General features: G+C 46.6%; 1 protein-coding gene across 5 annotated transcripts in view; it reads left to right on the plus strand.

Moving 5' to 3' along the window:
• CEP170B (centrosomal protein 170B) overlaps window positions 1–23,007 on the plus strand; it is an 89,306-nt gene that overhangs the window by 30,081 nt on the left and 36,218 nt on the right. For all 5 annotated transcript variants that reach the window (XR_008332977.1, XM_053410519.1, XM_053410244.1 and 2 more), the window contains 6 exons: window positions 1,791–1,929; window positions 16,192–16,308; window positions 16,852–17,328; window positions 18,859–19,631; window positions 20,495–20,674; window positions 22,303–22,438. Coding sequence is in view for 4 of the 5 variants with exons in the window: in XM_053410519.1 (XP_053266494.1) it covers window positions 1,791–1,929; window positions 16,192–16,308; window positions 16,852–17,328; window positions 18,859–19,631; window positions 20,495–20,674; window positions 22,303–22,438 (1,822 nt within the window). In the remaining variant the exon portion in view is untranslated. The remainder of the gene's footprint in view (window positions 1–1,790; window positions 1,930–16,191; window positions 16,309–16,851; window positions 17,329–18,858; window positions 19,632–20,494; window positions 20,675–22,302; window positions 22,439–23,007) is intronic.

A 23,007-nucleotide genomic window follows, 5' to 3' on the forward strand; every position in this document is an offset into this window, starting at 1 on the left:
TCAGCCTTGTTGATGAGAACAGGTGTTGTGCAAAAAGCACAGATGCACCTTTGCACCACCACTCCCATTTATTTCAGAGCTTTCCCATGAGAAACATCCGGTGCAGCATGCTGAAACAATCTTAGATCAGAGTTAATCCCTATCTGGCAGTTCCATGTTTTGCCAAGACTGGTACTTCGCTGATTATTATATACCTCCACCTGTTCCATAGGATAGGCTGCCTTCACCTTGTCAAAGTTTTGGCCCAGAGTCATGAGCTCTAGCAATTTCACTTACCGTACTTTTTCTTTTAAAGCCAGCCAGTGACGAGGTTCTTGTGAAAGTCCATGGCTCAGGCAAAGTTGTCGGGCAGGATTCGGGCCATGTTTTGGCTGCCCGAGCCTGAGAAAATAATACACACATCGTAAGAAAGAAACACAACAGTGCAGACTGGAGATCTTGTGTGAATTCTGAGGCAGGGCAAAAGAGCTTTCACAAAAGATCGAGAGAGGGGGGATTGTATTTGGAAACAGTGGCTTGTTTCAGCAACGGGTTATGAGAAATGTCTCTAGCCTTCTTAGAAATCCAGGAAGCTGCCATGGACACGCAAACAAAGCCCATTTCACAGAAAGAAAAGCTAGTGATGATCGCCTTTCTGAACGACAACAGGCAAAACATCTACAACCCCCACAAAAAAATAAAACACGCACACACACAAGTAGGCAGGCTCTCCCCAAGCAGGCAGACCACCTTAAAAGTTCAACCCTGTCAGTTTTTTAAAATATTAAAAATAAGGGATCTGAGGCTGCCATGGTGTCTATATGCACTGCCCCAGGACTGCAAAGAAGCCCCTTTTCTCCTCAAGCTTCTTCCCTTTGTGCACCCCCCCTGCAAAATACTACCAATTTTTTTCCATTTCCTCATTCCTGTTTAATTCTCACACTGTAACAGCAACAAATTATTAATTTCAATTAAAAGGTTCCTGCATTGCAGGGGGTTGGACTAGATGACTCTGATGTTCCTTTTCAATTCTAAAATTCTATGATTCTGGGTGTGTCCCCCCCCCCAATTGGCCAGACAGTCCCATCCAAGCACCGACTAGGCCCAGAGATGCTTTGCTTTGTCCCAGTGGCAGCTTCATATGCATTCAGACCCATGCCCTGAGCGTTCACCTCAACCTGTTTGCAGGTGTTCACATCAGGTGTTCCTCTTGTGTCTACACAGCCACCCAAGTCGCACCTCTCACCATCCCCGACTTGTTTTTGCCTGGCTGGAATGTGTCCTTGAAAAGTGCCGGATTTACGTATAAGCTAAACAAGCTATAGCTTAAGTCCCCACTCTCTTGGGACACCCCCCAAAAAACAAATTAAAGGGGGAAAACCCCCTGAATGTACATTTCTAGAATATAAGATAAAAAACAAATAAAATAAAATCTACATACAGCAACAGTGTTTTGTGTTGTCTAGGCTCCTATGATGTAAGTAATGGGCCCCGCCTGCTAGCCTGCTCCCTAAAATATCACATATAAAGGGCCCCATTACCTTCAGTAGCTTAAGGCCTCGTCAAATCTAAATCCGGCCCTGTCCTTGAACTCCGACAATACTTCTTGCTTGCCTGGATAGTGGCTAAAGAGTGTATGAATAAGTTTGCCCGTGAATAAACTTAACGCTTATTTTGCTCTGCCCAAAAATTGTCTCACGGCCCCCGAAGGCTTGCTCAGAAAGGGAGTGTTGCCCTTGGGCTGGGATAGGTTTTCCCCCTACCCCACCCTTGCGCTATAGACGTTTGTGTGTCTCTCTTTTGCCCTTCAGCATGAGAAATACACCAGCCAGCTTCAGATGAGCTTCAAAAGCGCAGTCATGAAAAGGGTAGAGCAGCCTTTGGAGCACGGCGGAGAGACCGAGTCGCCCCAAGCGAAGCTGGAGAAAGGCGAGAAGAAAGCAATTACAGGTACCTGTATGGGAAAACCAGTTGGCCGGGGACCAAAACGAGCCTCTCTCTCTCTCTCTCTCCCCCTCTCTGTTGCAAGTCTTGATTTTGCTGGTGATTAGGAGTTAGCCGTTCAGCAGGAGTGTGGGGTTGCCATCGTGGATCTGGTGCAACGCAACCTTGCCCCTCCTTACCCATGCCAAAATGAGATCTGCATGAGATTTGAACTCGCTCCCACAGGAGGCAGCGATGGGCTTGGGTGGTGTTAACTTTGGCAGATTCGTGGAGGAAAAAGTTATGAGTGGGGAGGGGAGGCTGCCGCGGTTGCTGCTTCTTCGGGAGGCAGCCAGGGATGGAGGTGGGGGGCAGCTCTTACCATCCTTCTGCCCGTCGCCATTCCAAGCCAGGCGGAGGCGATGCCCCCCTCTTGGCCCTTGCCCCTGCTCTGCCTGCTATCCAGCAGTCCCCAGGGTGGCAGGGCGGGCGAGCCCCGGCCGAAGCCGTGCACCACCTCGCGGTGGGAAGGGGAGGCTGCCATGGATGGAGGTGGGAGCGGCTCTTCCCATCCTTCTGCGCGCCGTCATACCAAGCCAGCCGCCGCCACCTCCACCTGCCACAACCATACCCTGCGTATAAGACGACCCCCAACTTTGGAGAAGATTTTCCGGGGTTCAAAAGTTGTCTTATACGCCAGAACATACAGTGATTATATTATAAGAATGTGCACACCTCAGTAAAGCTTTAGCGATATTCCAAAAGGTATGGGACAGGGGTGGTGAAAGCTAAAGAGACCGACCGACCTCTTCCTCTCCCCTCAACCACATATTATTAGAGTTGTCTTGAAGGCCAGTTGTTGCCCTGGCAACCCCTTGTGTGTTGGAAGGAAGGCAGCCTGGCACAGGGAAGTTTTGATGCTTTATTCTGCTTTATATTTGCTGGAAGCCGCCCCAGAGTGGTTGGGGCAACCCAGTCAGATGGGCGGGGTGCAAATAATGCAGTTATTGTTATGATTAAGACTGACAGGAGTCTCCTTTCAGTTCACCCTTAAAGCTCATCTCAGTTGCAAAGGGAAGGGAAAGGGATCCTTTGCTGGACTTGTGGAGGCTGGTCTCAGTGACGGCAGTTTCTCGTGACCTTAATCTTCCATGCGGGCGTATTTGTCCTTGCAAAAATCCTCTCTAAGCTGGGATCAGGTATTAGAGCCATCCTTTCCCTGTTCTTTATTTGAGCTGAGAGAGAGAGAGAGATTTCGCAGGTATGCATCTACCTCTTTTTCATCCATGTGTTGTGTTCAAAAGGCACACCTCCTCCCTTTCAGGGCTTGTCTCCATTTACCTTTCCTCCGTTCTTTCCAGGCACAGCCTGTGATTTGAAGCTCCAGGTCCAAGAGCCCTTTTTTGCCTTGAGCTTTCCCTGCCAACCCCCCCCCCCAGCTCTTTTTAAAGCTCGATTGGAGCAAACCGTCAGTCCGAGGAAAACCCAAATTGATGTTTGCTCGGATTCAGTTTAAAAGAGCTGGTTTCTGTGGGGAAAGTTCGGGGCAAATATAAATATAGATATAAATGCTTGGACATTGAGCTTTAAATGGTGGAAAGAGAGGGGCAAAATATAAGGGTGAGCAAGCCCTGTGTGGCTGGTGGCTGTCAGTTTTACCTGTGACGTCTCCAGCAGACATGACAAGCTCCTTTTTGCATTGCTCGGAGCGAGCCAGGAGTTTGCGTTCAGCAGGAGCCGCTTGCCGTGATGAGCTGCGACAGCAGACAAAGGTGAAAGGAAGCGACTGTCTTCTCAGCCTCAAGGAAACTTCCCGGTGGCAATAGATGTCATGCAAGCCAGATCCTTGCCGTGCCGTTGTAAAGCACAACCGCCCTCCCGTGTCAATCCCCAGAGTAATTAATTTGCATCCCTTGCCTGTCTTATCTTGTCGGCTGCTGGAGATTACACAAGTTCGCCTACATCTGGGGCAGCCTATGTGCCATCATCCAGATTCTGGACTGCAGCTGCCATCATCCCTGACCATTGGGCATGCTAGCTGGGGCTGACGGGAGTCTCAGCCCAGTACCATCTGGAAGGCTGCCATGTTGACTATGCACCTTATGGACCAGCTCCTTGCAAACTAACATTTGCAGTAGGTTGAAAATTGGTGGGAAGTTTCGGCATGCTCAGAGTTCTGTTAGAACCCAACTTTACAGGTCTGCAGGCCATCCTGCTGCTTTTGAGCCTGTTGGCCATGCCTGTCTGTTGCCTGCACATTTGCAAAGCTAAACAGGGTCCGGTATGGTTACAGATTGGATGGGAGGCTGCGTGTTGAAATTCCTGCATTGCAAGGGGTTGGACGAGATGACACTTCCAGTTCTACAATTCTATGGTTCTATGTACAGCATTACTAAGAAGAAGATCTAAGTGTGTACAGTTGCATTGCTTGGGTGCCTGGGGTGTGACCAGTTGGGTGCTAGGTATTTGGAGCCATGGCCAATAGACGTGGTCTTGCCTTCCCTGCCATGGCAGATGTCTGTCCATATCACCATATCAGAGCCAGTGTGGTGTAGTGGTTAAGAGCGGTAGTCACGTAATCTGGGGAACCGGGTTCGCTTCCCTGCTCCTCCACATGCAGCTGCTGGGTGACCTTGGGCCAGTCATACTTCTTTGAAGTCTCTCAGCCCCACTCACCTCACAGAGTGATTGTTGTGGGGGAGGAAGGGAAAGGAGAATGTTAGCCGATTTGAGACTCCTTAAAGGGAGTGAAAGGCGGGATATCAAATCCAAACTCTTCTTCTACCTGCCTGGGCAAGTGGGTAGCTGTATCGAAATCCACATCTGGAAGTGTGCGTTCTAAAAGTGATGCGAAGTACCTTGGGGAACCGCAGTTTGTTAAGGGTGCAGAGCAGGGGTAACCAATGTGGGGCTTCCAGATGTTGTTAGATTACAACTCCCATCATCCACTGCTGGCTGAGGCTGATGGGAGTTGTAGTCCAACCATACCTGATGCTGATTGCCCCTGCTGCAGAGCACTATTGCGCCAATTTAACACTCATGGCTCCCCCCAAAGCATCACTGGAGCTCTGCAAAGAGTGCAGAGAGTTGTCAAGAGATGCCTATTCGCTTCACAGAGCTACAATTCTCAGAGTTCCTTGATTGCTAAACCACTCTGGGAATTGTAGCTCTGTGTGGGGAATAGGGGTTGGCTGTCAGCTCTCAGCGCCTTTAGCAAACTGCAATTCCCTGGATTCTTAGGGGAAGCCATGGCTGTTTAAAGTGGTGTCATGCTGCTTTTAAGTGTATTGTGCGGATGTCGCCCCACCAGAGCAAGGACTTCAATGGGAGCCCTGCAGTGCAGGTGGAACATGGTAGACTGACTGGGCAAAGGTAAAGGTGCGGCCCCTGTTATTTCTGCCATGCCTCGCCAATGCAGAGGCTTCATAATATCTGCCAATTACAACACCTGATGTTGCACAACCCCATTCACTTCTGAGGCGGAACAGGGCTCCAGGGCTTGAGCACTCGCTTGTCTCAGGTCACTCACAAATTTAGATACCAGGCTCAGGCACAGTCTATGTTCTGGAATCCTTTGGTCTAAAATTGCTTGCTTTCCACAGGCAAGGAATCTCTTTTTGAGGAAAGGCGAGAGGAAGGAAGGAAGGAAGGAAGGAAGGAAGGAAGGAAGGAAGGAAGGAAGGAATAATCATTTACAGAGTTAGTAGTCTGGGAAAATACGAAAAAGGTCTTCAGTGCCAGAAAAGCTAGCAGAGTAGTCCCAAGGTGAGCTTCCCCTAGAGAGAGCATTCCATAGTTGTGGGGCCACCACTGAGAAGGCACCTGCCTCATTTCTGATGCTCACCTGGAGAAAGGCCTCCTACAAAGGGCTTTCTTCAGTTGCAGTGGTCCTGAATTGTACAGGGCTTTATGTGGGGGATGCATTCTATCATGTTCAGGGCTGTGAACCACCCTAAGGTATTTGGATGAAGCCTACAAATTTAAACAATAAATAGTTGATCCGTTTTGCTGGGTTGATTTTTAAACCGATTAGTTTTAATGGGGTTTTGAATAAATGTTCAGTTAATTGCCACTGCTATGAATTCCATTGTGTTATTGTGAGACTCTTAATTTCAGGGTTGTGGGTTTGAATCTCATGCTGGGCAAAAGATTCCTGCATTGCAGGGGGTTGGTCTAAATGATCCTCGTGGTCCCTTCCAACTCTGATTCTATGCTTCTACGTTATCCCTTCTTCATTATTCTGAAGGAGTACGACGATCCCACGAGGGCTGTATTGCACTCTTCTCAACGCATTGATCCGTTAATGAAAGTCTCGTGCAACAGGTGTATGGTTTTGCGTTACACCACCAATCCGGCTCTTGTAGACCCTTTTAGTCGTCCCCCTCCCTAAGTTTGAGGATTGGAAGTGGGTTTAAATCATTAATGGAATAAAGAACATAATACCTTTAGCAGAAAAGTGGGCTTACTCAGTCATGGTGGAAAAGAAGCTTTGGAAGGAAAACTGCTGGGTTAAGCCTGTAGGTATTTAGTAATTTGCTTCTAGCAAATTGAAGCGAGCTCCGAGGTGAGCAAATTTCATTTGTTTGTTTTCCTTCTGTTGGAAGTTGAGAGCCCAGGAGAACTGAGCTAGAAATCCAAACAAGTAAAGCCTCTTTCATTCCCTCTTGTTGCCTGCAATACGTTTTTGTAAAATGTTGCAAAAGCAACACAGTGAAAGTTTGTATGAGATGATTATTATTTTGCTACCTTTTCTCAATACATCGCAGAAGCCAACTTCAGCAAGTGTCATTCCACAGTCCTGAGAACTTTTATTGAGACCCAAGTCTGTTTCAATTGTCGACCGTCAGTGGCCTGTGCTTTGCAATATTTTGTTTTCATTTCATAAAAACAGACTGGAAAAGAGAGCTCTGTCCTCTTGCGATTTAGGAATTAGCTGATCCCCCTGATTAGATTAGGAAGGAGTATAGCACATGATTTGCCCCTGGGCTCACCCTGCAGCTCTGAAGTCATCTTCCTTCTCTCCTGAGCCCCCGGTAGGTTTTACCATTTGTTTTCCTTTATGCATGGAAGCTGGCTGCAAAGTTGCGTCTTTTGGAAGTGATTTGTGGAATAGCACAGGACTTTGGCAGTCGGTGTTGTGGATACTTTGCAGGTATGAAGTGATTTAGTTCTCTTGGTCAGCCCAAAATACTGTTTTAAACCGTGGTGCGGCCCTAAGTATATCTAATGTGAAATAGCCTCACTCTATTCCATGGGGCACACTCGCTTGGGTGCTAAATTTGCTTAGCATTAACAATGATCTCCCCCCTACTTTTTTTGAGAAATGAATGTGGTTTTCAAAGAGATGTGCTCTTATTGTGTTATCTATCTATCTATCTATCTATCATCTATCTATCTATCTATATATATCTATCTATATCTATCTATCTATCTGTCTGTCTGTCTGTCTATCTATCTATCTATCATCCATCCATCTATCTATCATCTATCTATCTGTCTATCTATCATCTATCTATCTATCTATCTATCTATCTATCTATCTATCTATCATCTATCTATTTATCTATCTATCATCTATCTATCTATCTATCTATCTATCTATCTAATCTATCATCTATCTATCTATATCTATCTATCTATCTATCATCTATCTATCTATCTATATCTATCATCTATCATCTATCATCTTTCTTTCTTTCTTTCTTTCTTTCTTTCTTTCTTTCTTTCTCCTGTTCTTCCTTCTGCTAAGAAGGCTTTGGTATTTTTCCTGATCCCTTGCAATACCTGTTTTGCCTGGACACAAAGGATGTGTGGCTGGTACATTGTGGCTGGTAGGACAGATCTCTGATTTAATCCCTGAAGTTCAAGATGCAGTTCCTCTCCTACCAGCGAGAATGATGTGTGTCTGAAAATATGTGAATGAGCATATCTCTTTGTGTGACTGGACTCTTGGAGGAGGTGACTGGATGCCCCCTGAGCTGTAAAGGATTAACTGCCCCTCTAATTCTTGAGGGACAGGTGGATAGGGGGAAGGCTTGAGCGCCTACTTTCCCCCCTCACCATGTTCTGAACCCCGCAGCAACTGCCATGATGGAAACTGCCAGGCAACCGGGCTTCCTCACCACAGCTTCTGTTCACTCCAGGAGAAGTCTAGCAAGCCATAGAAATATGCCAGAAAGTGATCCCTTCTCCATGCAGAGCTTCCTCACTCTAGGCATAGCAATAGGAAAATGGGGGCAGTGGTTGGCCGGAAATACATACCTGCTGAAAAGCCCTGCTCTTTAAGCTGGATAACTCGGTTGGTTAGAGTGTGGTGCTGGTCATGTTAAGGTTGCAGGTTTGATCCCCGTAAGGGACAGCTGCATATTCCTGCATTGCCAAGGGGGTTGGACTAGATCAGGCATAGGCAAACTCAGCCCTCCAGATGTTTTGGGATTACAGTTCCCATCATCCCTAGCTAACAGGACCAGTGGTCAGGGATGATGAGAGTTGTAGTCCCAAAATATCTAGAGGTCCGAGTTTGCCTATGCCTGGACTAGACGAACACAAGGGCCTCTTCCAACTCTACAATTCTATGATACTTCTTCTTCTTTGTTGATCACTCATAGCCGAATAAGATTGTCTTCCATGAACATGGTTTCCACTGTAAGTCCATAAGTGACTGTGGAGGCCAATTCTGAATCCACACATCCTTCCATGGTGGGGACATAGGTGTTGATCATGGTGAGGGTTTGCCAAGTGTGCCTTCCTCTTAGCGGGTTTCTCCCTTTTCTCCTGAGTTAGAGTGTCTTCAAAGTCCATGACACCTTTGGTAAAGGCTGCTCTCCAACTGGAGCTCTCGCAGGCCAGTGTTTCCCAGTTGTTGTTGTTTATACTACATTTTTTTATATTTGCCTTGAGAGAGTCTTTAAACCTCTTTTGTTGACCACCAGCATTATGCTTTCCATTTTTAAGTTTGGAATAGAGTAGCTGCTTTGGAAGATGATAATCAGGCATCCGAACAACATGACCAGCCCAGCGAATTTGATGTTGAATCATTGCTTCGACACTGGTGATCTTTGCTTCTTCCAGTACACTGACATTAGTTTGCCTGTCTTCCCAAGTGATGTGCAAAATTTTTTGGAGATACCGTTGATGGAATTTTTCGAGGAGTTGGAGACGGCGTTTATAAGTGGTCCATGTTTCACAAGCACTTGCAGTACACATGGAAACTGAATGAGTGTCTCATCAGAAGAACGTGCCCTGGCCAGGACATCATGTGTAATGCTCCTTTGATCCAGTTGGCCTTCGGTGGAGTCCAACATGACAGCATCCGCTTGGTGTTGTGACCCCATGATCCACCTTTAGCTCCCGACCCCCTCGTTGAAGACCTGTGATTTAAACCATCAAAGATCGAATCAGATTTCCCACCCTGCTTTTCTGCAATTCCCCCCCCCCCACTGCCAGTCCATTCGTTATCTGTGTCTGCTGGAGATGGAAGCTGTTAATAATGAATGGGGAAAAGGCTAGACTGCAGTGGTATGGATTTTCATTTTGAGAGAGATGCCTTTGTTACAATCCGCCACTTTTTCTTTGTGTCTCTGAAGGATGCTTTTCCTTTCTTTGGGTGTGTGTGTGTGGGGGGGAGAGGGGTCACTTAAAAACTTCCATTGGCAGCTCAGGCACTCGTATGTGTGTGTGTTCGTGTGCTACTTTTGTGGGGGGGAAATGTTCAGAAATATTTTGGTTTCAGAGAAAATAGAGTGAGCCGCTGCCATGATCAAAGCTGCAGGAACCATCAATTAAAAGCTGTCTCTTGGGACAACTGCCCTTATTTCAATGCCTGGCTCTCCTTCCTCTGATCTGCCCAGACAGTATTTTTAGATCAGCACTCAAGTTCATTGTCTGGAGAGAGCTGGTGCAGTGCCCTCTTTGCAATCGCTCGTTTTATTTTTATTGACTTTTTAGTGGGACAGAGAGGGGGTTGGGTGCCGCGCTGCTTCTCCTAACTCACTGCTGGGTTGATCTAACGTGGCTCCTGGCCTCCCGTCCCAGTTATGGCTAATGGCTCCCCCTCCCCACCTCTCTCTTTCTTTACCACTTTCTGCCACATCTGCTGGGGAATTCCAAACTCTGCAGAACTTGCACGCCATAGATCTAAAGCGCATCCAACACGTCGTGCCCTTTCAAGTGTGTGATGCGCCCTCTGGTTGCCGTCACCCACTCAGGTCCCAAAAACCGCAGTTTGCTGCCTTTGTGCATTAACCCTCCTGCAATCAGCTCATCCCATGGATTTGTTAGCAATGTTTTCCCCAGTACTCCCATTGGCCCTCAAATTCCTTCTCCCGTGAGCTTGAACAAAAGAGTTCAATCCAAAGAACCGAACAGGGCACCCCGGAAATTCAGGAGTACCAGGATTGGGAAGGACTCTGCCCCCCACCCCCTTGTGACTCAAGGGAGGTGGGTTCAAGAGATGCTGCCAGTCAGTGCTGGCAGTGCCAGGAAGAAACCGTCCATGGCTCAGGTGAGGCAGCACTGTTCATTCGTGGGACAAAGCTGCTTTAACTTCAGTGATGATTGTTATTATTTAGTAAATGTATACACCGTCCTTCATTCAAAGATCACAGGGTGGTTTACAGAATAAATTTAAAAAGTGAAAACACAGAATGCATATCATAATAAGGTACCCTCCAACATCCAGGTGATCCAAATTGGAGCACTCAGGGTTTTTTTGGTCCCAAGCTCTCACAGGAGTCCAGGAGCTCTGGACCAAAAAAATGGGACATTCTATGATCCACTCAGAAGCCAGGATGGTTTCTGAATTTCTGGGATGCCCTGTTTAAATCGGTATGGCTCAGTGGTATGTTGTTGTTGTTATTATTATTATTATTATTATTAATTCCCTCCCCACCTGGCTAGCTTTCCCCAGCCACTTGGGGCTGCTTCCAGCGCATATAAAAACATAATAAAACATCAAACATTAAAAACTTCCCAATGCAATAACTTCCCCATACAAAACCTCCTGCTCTAATAAGAACAACAATACAAAACCAATTGTTTGCTCAGCCAAAGGCCTGGTTGTAGAGCAACGTTGTTGCCTGGCTCCTAAAGATACGTAGTGAAGGTGCAGACAAGCCTCCCCGGGGAGACCTTTCCACAAGCAAGGAGCCACTGCAGAAAAGGCCCGTTCTCATATTGCTGCCCTCCAGACCTCTCGTGGGAGAAACATGCAAAGAAGGGCCACGGAGGAAGATCGCAGGGTCCAGGTTGGTTCTTATGGGGAGAGGAAGTCCTTGAGGGTCTTGAGCTGTGAGTGGTGGCAAATGGGACCTGCGGCCAAATTTTGCAGCATGGAGTGCTCCTCTTCAGGGTGCGAGCTAGTCATGCCTTCCCCCCAGTATATTCCATCTCTCCCTCCGCCACCAGTTTTCCACTGAACACACACACAGTCTTGTGGATTCTCCCCTCTTGAGCCTTGATTCTACCACCCAACTTTTCTTGTTGTATTTCTGCAAATGTTGAGATTCTCCCCCATCATCCTCTTGTCCCTTCCTTGCCTACCTAATAATTGGCTCCTGGAGAATTAAGTTCGTTATTAGTATATACATGATGGATGACACCTTGTTCTGGAACTCCCATAATGCTTTGCTGGGTTAAATACAGTCTACTGGAACTCGATAATTTTGATTGGCGGTGCCCTGTCTTTTCTTTTCATCTTTTTTCCTTGCCCATTTTTATCTTGTTAATCCCACTCTCGCTCTCTCCCCGCCCCCAAATGTCGGTTGTGTTTGTAGTATCGCTGCCGCCACCCAACAGTTCAATATTTATCTAGACTAGTGACCTCGATCCTGTCATTTAAAGGGATGCTGTTCCCCACTTTGCCCTCCCTGGGCTGTCTGGCTGGATTGATGAGCCAAGAAAAGTGCCTGAATGAATTGGAGCCATCTGGACAGGCTGGCATAAAAAGTTGTGGCAGAGGGTTGGGGCGGCGGATGGGTGCTTAATGAGCCAGGCTCACAGACACTGGCTCTAATACAATTAGGACGACAGAGCTGTTTAGTTACTTTTCACTGAAGCTTCAGGCACTGCCTGTTGACTCTTTACGTAGGCTTCTTATGTGCTGTGGGTTAGGGGGTTTAGGCTGTAACCTTTAGCTCCAGGGCATGGCTGCTGCCTCAGCAGGTCCAGGTGAGATCAGTGCTTGGGATAGGAAACTTCCCGGAAACCCTATTGCAGTGGTGCAGTTCGGTGGTTTTAGAATCTGGACTTGATGGTCTTATCACAGCAGTGGAGAACCTCTAGCCCATGGGCCCATTCATTCATTCAATTTGTACCCCACCCTTCATTTGAGGATCATTGGGTGGTTTACAATATAAAAGCACAAACTGTTGTTGTTATTAAAATTTCTATAACACCATTCCCCCGAGGATTACAATATAAAACAGCTCCAGCTAACATGGTCAGTGGTCAGGGATGATGGGAGTTGGGAGTCCACAAGTGAGAGCCAGTGTGGTCTAGTGGTTAAGAGCAGTAGTCTCGTAATCTGGTGAACCGGGTTCACTTCCCTGCTCCTCCACATGCAGCTGCTGGGTGACCTTGGGCCAGTCACACTTCTTTGAAGTCTCTCAGCCTCACTCGCCTCACAGAGTGTTTGTTGAGGGGGAAGAAGGGAAAGGAGATTGTTAGCCACTTTGAGACTCCTTAGGGTAGTGATAAAGCGGGATATCAAATCCAAACTCCTCCTCCTCCTCCTCACAAACTTCTGGAGCAGGGGTCAGCAACCTTTTCCCACTGTGGGCCAGTCCACCGTCCTTCAGACCATGTGGGGGGCCGGACTATATTTTGAAAAAAAATATGAACAAATTCCTATGCCCCACAAATAACCCAGAGATGCATTTTAAATAAAAGCACATAATCTACTCACGTCAAAACACCAGGCAGGCCCCACAAATAACCCAGAGATTCATTTTAAATAAAAGGACACTTTCTACTCATGTAAAAACATGCTGATTCCCGGACTGTCCGCCGGCAGGATTGAGAAGGCGATTGGGCCGCATCCGGCCCCCGGTGCCTTAGGTTGCCTACCCTTATCTGGAGGCACCATATTGCCTGTCCCCAGTGTAGAGTAATTTCTAACCTGACCCTTCCCGCCCCCGCCCCCCCGGTCTCCATAAGAAGAGCCCTGCTGTATTGGACCAAAAGATTTATCTAATCCAGCATGGTGTTCTCATGGTGGCCAACCTCCTACTTCTGGGAAGCCCACCAGCGGAATATGAGCATAATGGCCCTCTCCCTATCTGTGAAATGGGTATAATAATGACCTACCTCAAAGCAGTGGTTTAAGACCAGGATGGGGGAAACCTGGAGCCCAGCAGATGTCGGACTGCAAGTCTCATAGTCCTTGATCACATCTGGAGGGCCAGAGCTTCCCCATCCCTGATTCATGGCAAAACAGTAGAGTACAGCAGTCTTTTGTGAGATAAAAGTGCTACAAAAAGCGTTGCTTTTATTAATAATGATGGAAGAAGGATGGGCAAGTCGGTACACATCATGGAAAGAGATTTCAGGGGAGGCATCCAGAAAGAGAGCAGTAATTATGCGTTTCAAGTTCTAGCTTGCTTTATCCTCGACTCTTGGGGTGTGAATTATAATTTTAAAAGGGTACATAGCATGTCCAGGGCTGGATTTAGGTTTTCTGGGACCCTAAGCTACTGAAGGTAATGGGGCCCTTTATATGTCCAGCTGCCTTTTGTCAACAACAAATTGTCACTGTTTTTAGTGTTGAATATATGCTCCTGCCCACCTAGCAGTTCAAAAGCACCCCTAAGTGCAAGTAGATAAATAGGTACCGCTTTCTAGTGGGAAGGTAAACGGCGTTTCCGTGTGCTGTGCTGGTGCTGGCTCGCCAGAGCAGCTTCGTCACGCTGGCCACGTAACCCGGAAGTATCTGCGGACAGCGCTGGCCCCCGGCCTCTTAAGCGAAATGGGCGCACAACCCTAGAGTCGGACACGACTGGCCCGTACTGGCAGGGGTACCTTTACCTTTACCTTTATATGCTGTATGGTAATTTATGGACCTAATAGGTATCTAAACACATTTGCACATAACAAAATAGGTATTTTATCAAAGTAATTGTTGAACTGAAATACAATTAAGAAGTGTATTAATAGTGAAATACAATTAAGAAGTATATTAATAGTGAAATAATTATTAAGCTCTAACTGTATGTAGGTTTTATTTTATTTATTTTTATCTTATATTTTGGAAATGTACATGCAGTTTTTTCCCCCTTTAATTTTTTTGGGGGGCCCCCAAGAGAGTGGGGCCCTAAGCTATAGCTTGTTTAGCTTATACGTAAATCCGGCACTGAGCATGTCAGGCTGAAGCAGAACCCCTGTGCTGAAGATTTCAGCCCCCTTTTAAACCACTTATGCCGGTCCCCACAAACCAACCTCTGTCTTCTGAAGATAAAGTTCAGGGAGTGGTGGGTTACTAGGGAGGCCAGTCACCCAGAGCGAATGTCTTTGTGCAGCCTGAATTTGCTGCACGAAGAAAGCAGTTGCAAGAGTACCTTTTTGCTTTTTGGGATGTGGAGGTGATTCTGCACGGCTCTCCCAATATGACAATAAGTGCTTGTGTGTATTTTTAGTGGGGTGTGTTATGATGACTGGAAGCCCAAGGAACCTGTATTTCCTGTTCCCTTTGCTTATTCCTGCATGGGAAATGGCTCTCAAGTAGCTGAAGCTGTTTATTTAAGTGCCCATGTGCCCATTTGCATGCGTGGTACTGAGTTTAAGCCACTATCTCCCTGGCTGGTGTGAACTGGCAGGGTTTTGGATGTGATTCTAGATCTACGACGCCATTCCTTTTTTTTTTAATAAATATTTATTGAAATTTTCAAAAAAAAAAAAGAAAAAACAAAAAAAATAAAGACACATAAAATTTACATTTCTTACTATCAATAACCAATTTCCTTGACTTCCCCACACCTCCCCTTCTTGTATTCCAGTTCCAATTTTTAGCTCAGCAAGTTCTTGTCCCCAAACTTTACCTTATTTTCTTTAATTCATTTTAGTTAACCAATTTTAACTTATAAACCTCAATCTTTATACATCAATACTTATTCTTAAAAATCTTTTTCTAAGGTCGACCCCAATTCCCTTCCACAAATTCCCCATTTTTATGTTAGTGGCAAAACAAAATTAAATGAAACAGAATATAATTGTACACCCTTTGGATTCCCAAAGCCCCACCCCCCCTTTCCCGGTTTCGAACCCCAACAAAAGTCCCCAACAAAAGATCTACGACGCCATTCCTCTCCTGACCCCACTTAGCATTGCTGTCTGTGCTGTAAGAAGTCTGTGGATGGATAAAAGAATACTTGTAAGCCTTCTGCAGGTTTAAAACTACAGTGGTACCTTGGGTTATAGACGCTTCAGGTTACAGACTTCACTAACCCAAAAATAGTACCTTGGGTTGAGAACATTACCTCAGGATGAGAAGGGAAATTGTGCGCTGGCAGCGTGGTGGCAGTGGGAGGTCCCATTAGCTAAAGTGGTACCTCAGGTTAAGAACAGTTTCAGGTTAAGAACGGACCCCTGGAATGAATTAAGTTCTTAACCCGAGGTACCACTGTATATATCTGTCTCCTTTAAATCTCTTATTGGTAATACATTGTTAGCATCAGGACTTGTCAACAGCCCGGTTTTAGAAAGGCTTGGAAGGGGCGTCCTTATTGAACTGGCTTAACAAAGTTTGGCAATTGGCCCTGACAAAGAAATTGACCAAGCAAAATACCACTAGCTGAAGTACAGAGACGCAGAGACTCCTTTAAAACTCACCGGTAGTGTTTTATAATGAATAATAATAAAGAACTTCTGCAGGCAATCGAGACTTTTTTGGTTGGTCTAGGTTAAATAATAGTCCACGTTTTAGACTTCTGACTGTGTGCTATGCTGTGTTTTCAGTATATGCCTTGCAATGGTTTTTTTAAAAATAAAAAATGAAAATCAAGTTACATACGTGTCTTCAAGTGACTTAGCTTGCCAGGTATTCCAAATAACCAAGGTTTGCATTTCGTCAAGTAGCACCATTTAAAAGCCAGTTTGACTACTTCATAAGCCTAAGCGGTGAGCAGTTGGTTTATGGAACACTTTTCATTAAATATGGTTGCCCTTAGTTTTCTAAAAGGTGTCTTTTGGAGTAGGTGTCCCTTTGCCACCATCTTGAACTTGATAGCAATAGCTGCCAGCAAACTAATGCTGCCTTTTGTGTGTGTGTGTGTGTGTGTGTGTGTTGTCTATCTCCAGAGACGACAACTACTTATCGCACACCCCTTTACGGCCAGCCCTCATGGTGGGGGGAAGATGATGAAAACAATAAGTTGGAGTCAGCAGATGACAGAAGGCAAGAAGAGCCGTATCCAGGTAAATATACCTGCTGCTTCTCTTTTCAACAGTTAAGGGTGAATAGTGTGAATAGGAACTTTATATAACTGACTTTATTTAATTGCATTAATTCATTTTCAATAATTTGCTGGTGTTGTGTGCTTTAGCTGTATTCTACTGTGTTTGGTTTATTTTATTTATTTCAAACAATTTATATACCGTTTGATTGTGGGGGGGGGACACACACACACTTCAAGGCAGTTTACAAAAAAGATAAAGAAATAAAATGATCACTAAAAGATTTGCAACCATATTTTAAAACCTACAGAAAGTTAAAACTGCAATAGAATAGACTAAAACGGATTCAAACTCGTAGAAACTTTCAAAACTTCTACGTAGACTTTGATTTTGATATTGTGATGTTTGCTGTTGGGGTTTTTTATGCTTCTGCTGTGATTGTTGTGAGCTGCTTTCTGCTCTGCGTTGTTGGAAAAGTGGAAGGCAAGTATTAAATAAAATAAAAATAAAAAGCTTTGATTTCAAATTAAAAGAATAAATAATACTTCCCCCTTTACCCCGCAGAGAGAACAAAAGACATAGGTCAGCACGGAGAGGAAATCAATGGGAACATCACCAGCTACAGCGATCCTCAAGGCGACTCTGTCTACGCCTTCCGAAGGGAGCCTAGTTACTTTGAAATCCCGACGAAAGAATTCCAGCAGCCGGTGAAAACTCCAGAGGCCCAGGTCCACGAAATCCCCACCAAAGACGTTGACGCGGTGGCGCTGCCCGTCGTGCAGAGCCACGCCTCTTTCACCATAGAGTTTGACGACTGCACCCCGGGTAAAATAAAGATAAAAGATCACGTCACCAAATTTTCGCTCAGGCAGAGAAGGAACCTCGGCAAAGAAGGCGGCCACGCGGAAATGATCTCGGCAGAGAGCAAAGTGGCCGACTGGCTGGTGCAGAACGACCCGAGTCTCATGAGGAGGCCGTCCCCTGGAGAGGACGTGTACAGTACGAAAAGCGACCTCCCAGTTCACGTCAGGACTCTGAAAGGTAAATGCCAGTTTTGCTAGAGTTGCTAGCTGTGGTCCAGGGCGTTCGTTGGCTATAGAGGCCTTCCTTATTCTTCCTTGAAGGGATGGGGCGCATTTGAAATTGCAGACATTTGGAATGTGAACTTGCACAGTTTGGAAATCCCTGGTACATTGTGAACTTGAGTTTCATTCTCTGCATTAGGCCCTTGTTCGTCATGGGGTTTGTCCTGCTACCGGCCATCTTTCTGTTCCATTTCTCCCATCCTTCCCAAAGCGAGGGAGGAGTTTCTTGGAGCTGGGTGGTCTTGCTTTTGGGTGCACAAGAAATCTTGCAGGTCTGCTTATGCTAGTGAGCATGCTCAGGAGCATCATCCCGCCAGGGTTCATCGGATTTGTAGTTTCCTGTGCATAGCTGTCAACTGTCCCTTATTTGGTGGGAAACTCCCTTATCCCAGCGCCATATCCCGATGCTGTCCCTTATTGATGATGTCCCTTAAATTTCCCGGGTTTCAAAGGAAGCCGCTCCTCTCTCTCCTTCCTGCCGGCCAGGGAGGAGGGAGGCTCCAGCTGTGTTGCTTGGCTGCGTTGCTCACCCAATAAGGTGTCTAAGAATGACTGGGGGGTGGAGCTTGCATGCCTTGTGCCGATCAAATCAGCTGCATTGCCTGAGGGCTCGCCTTTGCTCAGTGCTTCCCAGCGGAGAGGTGACGGTGGTTTTCCTTGCTGCATCCCCTTTGCCGGGATGCTGCACTGTGGGAACCACCGCTTGAGGCTTCGTTTGGCTGCTGGCTGGGCTTTCTGCCTTTGGCTCAGAAGTTGAACATACCTGTGCTCTGAAAATCCCTTGTTTTGGCTGCTGATCCCTTATTTTCAAGGTTGCTAGTCCCTTATTTTCAAATCTGTAAGTTGACAGCTATGGTCCTGTGACTCCTCACAAACATGAACTGGGAGGCACAGAAAGCCATGAACCCCAGCAGCAGATGTTGTCTACCTTTAAACAGAAGTCTGCAAGACCATTTGTGGTCTCAACGAGTCCTCTCTGCCAGGAGTTTGCCTGTCCTTTGGAAGCATAGGTCTGCTTGGAAGTGGGGAGACTGGCAAGGAAGGGGAAGGGTTGCTTTCCATGTATCCCTCCACCCAGAAAAGATTAGAAGCCCTTATGGGGGACAGTTCACTGAGTAAGCTCAGAAAAAACAAGTTGTTTCCTAAGGGAAATAAACCATGTGCATGGTTAACCCATGGAATTCACATTCTCAAGATGTAGGTATGGCCACCGACTTGGATGGCTTAAAAAGAGGAGGGGACAAAGTCATGGAAGATAAAGCTGTCATTGGATAATAGCTGCAATGACTATGTTCTGCGTCTCCTGCTGCAGGCAGTATTCCTGCAAATCCCAGTTGCTGGGAATTGCAAATGGAGAGAAAGTGCTTTGGCCACCCAGGTCCTGCTTGCAAGATTAGATGGGCTCTTCTGTTATTGTTTGGGGCAGTGGCACAGCAGTAAGTACTCTCTGTCCCAGGACAACTCTAATTTCACATCCACTTCGCAGGGAACAGGCATGAAGATGGAACTCAGAGTGACTCTGAAGACCCAGTAGCCCCCAAAGAGGATGAGACTCCTAGTAAAGAACATCTGGCTGAGCAAGCCCGTCTCCAGCGCCAGATCCGCCGCGACCCCCAGGAGATGCTCCACAACCAGCAGGCCTTCGTCATCGAGTTCTTCGACGACGACACGCCTCGGAAGAAGAGATCGCAGTCCTTCACGCACAGCGGCCAGTCCAACCAGAACGACGTGGACCCCGCCTTGAAGACCAAGATTGAGAAGCGCAAGATTACCGTGCCCGCGGAGAAACCGGGGAGCTCTGTCCTCTCATCCCATCTGCCTGCGGCAGGAACCAAGGGGCCAAGCAACTCTTTCACAGCCCCCAGAGCCGGATCCTTTAAGCGGGAGAAGACGGAGGAGAGGATCAGCTCCTCGTCGTCGTCGAGGACCTCTGGAAAGAATCATGGTAGCGTGGGGAGAAAGTCGAAGATCGCTCAGGATTTTGCTGCGGAGTGTTTAAGGGAGAGCTCTCAAGCTGGGAAGGCTAGCGTTGAGAAGCCAGCCCCAACACCGGCACCGTTCACCCCACGGGTTGTAGTGCCGCCTCCGCCGCCGCCACCAGCGCCCGAAATAGTCCCTGAGCCAGTGGCTGCCGATCCTAAGTTGGTCAAAGCGAGGAAGCAAGAGGAAGATGACAGCTTGAGTGAAACGGGCACGTATACCATTGAGACGGAGTCGCAAGATAAAGAAGTCGAAGAGGCTCGGAAAATGATCGATCAGGTGAGCCTGCCGTTCTTCAGAAAATTGAACTTTGCGTAGTTTGGCCCCCTTGATAGTTGCAGCAATTGTTGTAAACAGAGCAAGGCCCAGGGCAAATGTAATCATCATCATCATAATTTTTATTTATACCCCACCCTCCCCAGCCAAGGCCGGGTTCAGAACGGCTAACAAGCAATAATAAAAATAAGTTGAATGAATACAACTTAAAAACAAAATTAAAATACAACATTAAAATGTAGCCTCATCGCAGGAGGAGAAGGAAAAGAAAAAAGAAAGAGGGGGAGGGAATCAAATTGGCTCCAAGCCAAAGGCCAGGCGGAACAACTCTGACTTACAGGCCCTGCGGAAAGAAATCAGATCCTGCAGGGCCCTGGTCTCATGAGGCAGAGCGTTCCACCAGTGTTGAAAAGGCCCTGGCTCTGGTTGAAGCTAATCTAACTTCCTTAGGGCCCGGGACCACTAGCGTGTTGCTATTTATGGACCTTGAGGCTCTCCGTGGGGCATACCAGAGGCGGTCCCGTAGGTACGGGGGTCCTAGGCCGTGAAGGGCTTTAAAGGTCAAAACCAGCACCTTGAACCTGACCCTGTACTCCACCTGGAGCCAGTGCAGCTGGAAAAGCACTGGATGAATGCGATCCCATGGTAGAGACCCCGTGAGGAGCCTCACTGCAGCATTCTGCACCCTCTGGAGTTTCTGGGACAGCTTCAAGGGCAGCCCCGCGTAGAGCGAATTACAGTAGTCAAGCCTGGAGGTGACCATCGCATGAATCATGCATCATAAATGTAATGCTTGTTGACCTCGTGGATAGGATATTCACTGTTTTGTTCTAAGCTGCCTCCCCCCCTTCTCTTGGGTTTATCAGGTGTTTGGCGTTTTGGAGTCTCCGGTATTTTCCAGAATTTCCCCTGCCTTCAGGCCCGTCATAAAAGGTGAGAAGGAGGATCTGGCTCACTTGATCGGCGAAAATGGCTCAAGCCCCAAGGTTACCATGATGCAGGTCATCGCTTCCAAAGTTGCCAGTGAACATCACACGGAGATGCAGGTACGGTGAATGTGTGAAGGGCCCAGCTCTCACTTTGACTTTCCTTGCACTTGAGGGCAACTCGCATGCCTATTTCTGGTCCTCGTGGCCCGCGAAGGTTTTGTTTTGTTATTTACTGAACAAAATTGTAGACCTCATTGACTGGCCCTCAAACGAAAGACCAGTAAGTGATTTAGAAAAAACTTGTTAAAAATACTTATAGAAGCAAACCTTTAAAAACAAGTTACATGAAAAAGACTAGCAGGTGAAAGTAAGTGAGCGAGACTTTGCTGGTAACAATCACTATTTGTTCCCAAGTATTGCGCGGTGAATAATGCGGAAGCCTTGCCTGCAGGCTTGCAACCTAATGGAACTGTAAATCTTGCTAAAGCGCCGAAGGCAGTTTGGCGATGGTGCAGGCTTTGCAGAAGAGATCAGGGAACAAGACTTCAGTGCCCTTCATAGCTTGTTACTCTTCTCCATGCTTTGCAGGAACAGAATAAATTATGTGAAATAAGCAGATATATTTGCATCATTTATACGGGTAGCAGAGTTTAGCACTTTCCTGAGCCTAGGTGGAACAGAGGGCACACGCAAGCCCTGCCTGCATGTCGAAACCTTAATAATTTAAAATTACCAAACAGCAGTTAATTAGCTAGCTTTCGGCACCTGCTAAAAACTTCTTTGTTCAGCAAGCCTGCCCAGGCATGCAATTTGATTACATAGCTGTATCTATGTTCTAAAGCTATTGATTTTGCTTATATTTTGATATGATTTCACGTCAATTTGATTTTATCAGCATTTTCAACAAATATTTTATATTGCTGTGTATCCGGGTTTCCCAAACTTTTTTCCACAGCTGTTTTTAGACTACAACTCCCATCTTCCCTAGCTAGCAGGACCACAATGGTCAGGGATGATGGGAATTGTAGTCCCCCAAAAAACCAGATGCAGATCTAAGTTTGGGAAACCCTGCTCTACCTAAACCACTAAGAACCTTTTGTCGAGTTAATCAGTGTATAGATCTTTTCCAATAAATGAAATAAATAAATGAATATAAACCGGTTGGATCCAAATTTTGCTTACGCCTGAGTAGGCATGTAGGGTTGAATTCAACATTGCACATTAGCATCATTCCATTGGCTCAATAATTTCTGTGTGCCAAATCTCCCCTCCCCTTCCTCTGTGCGCTGTTCTGCACATTCTCCCACCCACCCCAAGCCAGTTTGGAGGGGGACATCGGGGAGGGAGAAAGCCCCATTGCGATAGCAGAACTTCTGCCAGCTCATGCTAGCGCAAATCATTACTTGAGTCTTGCCCCATAATGTATGCTTGTTTTCTGTGGATATCCTCAGGCAATGATGGGTTGTATCCAATTGTACACTGCCCTGGGATCTTTTTTTAATGAAGGGTGATTTTGAGTTTTTCAAAATAAACCAAGCAGACAAATAGCGCCTCTCTGGTTACAGAAGGCTCGTGGATCCAGGTATCAGTTCTCTTCAAGGATTATATATTGGCATAGCATAGCATTTCCTGCTGGGAATTGAGCCATAGCAAATGTTGCCAAAAACAAAATGGCCAAATACTGTGCATTATGGTGAGAGTTTGTATGAACGGTGTGGGATTTCCCCTCCTCTCTCTATTCGCAGTTACCTCTGGCATCTCAAGGTGGTCAGAAATGGGTATCGAGATGGGCAAGCCTTGCAGATAGCTATACAGACTCAGGATCTGCTCCTGGAGTTGGGGACGCTCACCTGCAGGGCCCCCTCTCTCAGGCTGGCATAGGTAAGTACAGCACCTGGCGTCATTTTCACATTGCCAAAGGACTTTACCTAAAAAGGGACAAGTGACAAGCGCCCCTGGTTCGTGTTTCCTCTTTCTGCTGCTTGATGCTTAGGCCCAATGTTCTATTCTGAGAGGTCTGTAGGGGGCAACACGAGAACGGGCCTTTTCTGCAGTGGCTCCCTGTTTGTGGAATGCTCTCCCCAGGGAGGTTCAGCTGTTGCCTTCATTATACACCTTTAGACGCCAGGTGAAAACATTCTTCTTCAACCAGACCTTTGGTTGATTGACATCCTATGCCCTTTTAAATGGGTTGTGGGCGAGGGGATTATTGGTTTGTTTTTGTTCTTATTTTTATTGTGTACAGTAGTACCTTGGTTTTTGAACAGAATTCGTTCCGGGAGTCCGTTTGAAAACCAAAGTGCGGCTTCCAATTGGCTGCAGGAGCGTCCTGCAGCCAATCAGAAGCTGCACCGGATGTTTGGCTTCTGAAAATTGTTTGAAATCCAGAACACTCACTTCTGGGTTTCTGTCGTTCGGGAGCCAATTTGTTCGGGAGCCAAGGCGTTCGG

Source organism: Podarcis raffonei, chromosome 1 (assembly GCF_027172205.1).
Source record: "Podarcis raffonei isolate rPodRaf1 chromosome 1, rPodRaf1.pri, whole genome shotgun sequence".
In the NCBI taxonomy this organism is placed as follows: Eukaryota; Metazoa; Chordata; class Lepidosauria; order Squamata; family Lacertidae; genus Podarcis; species Podarcis raffonei.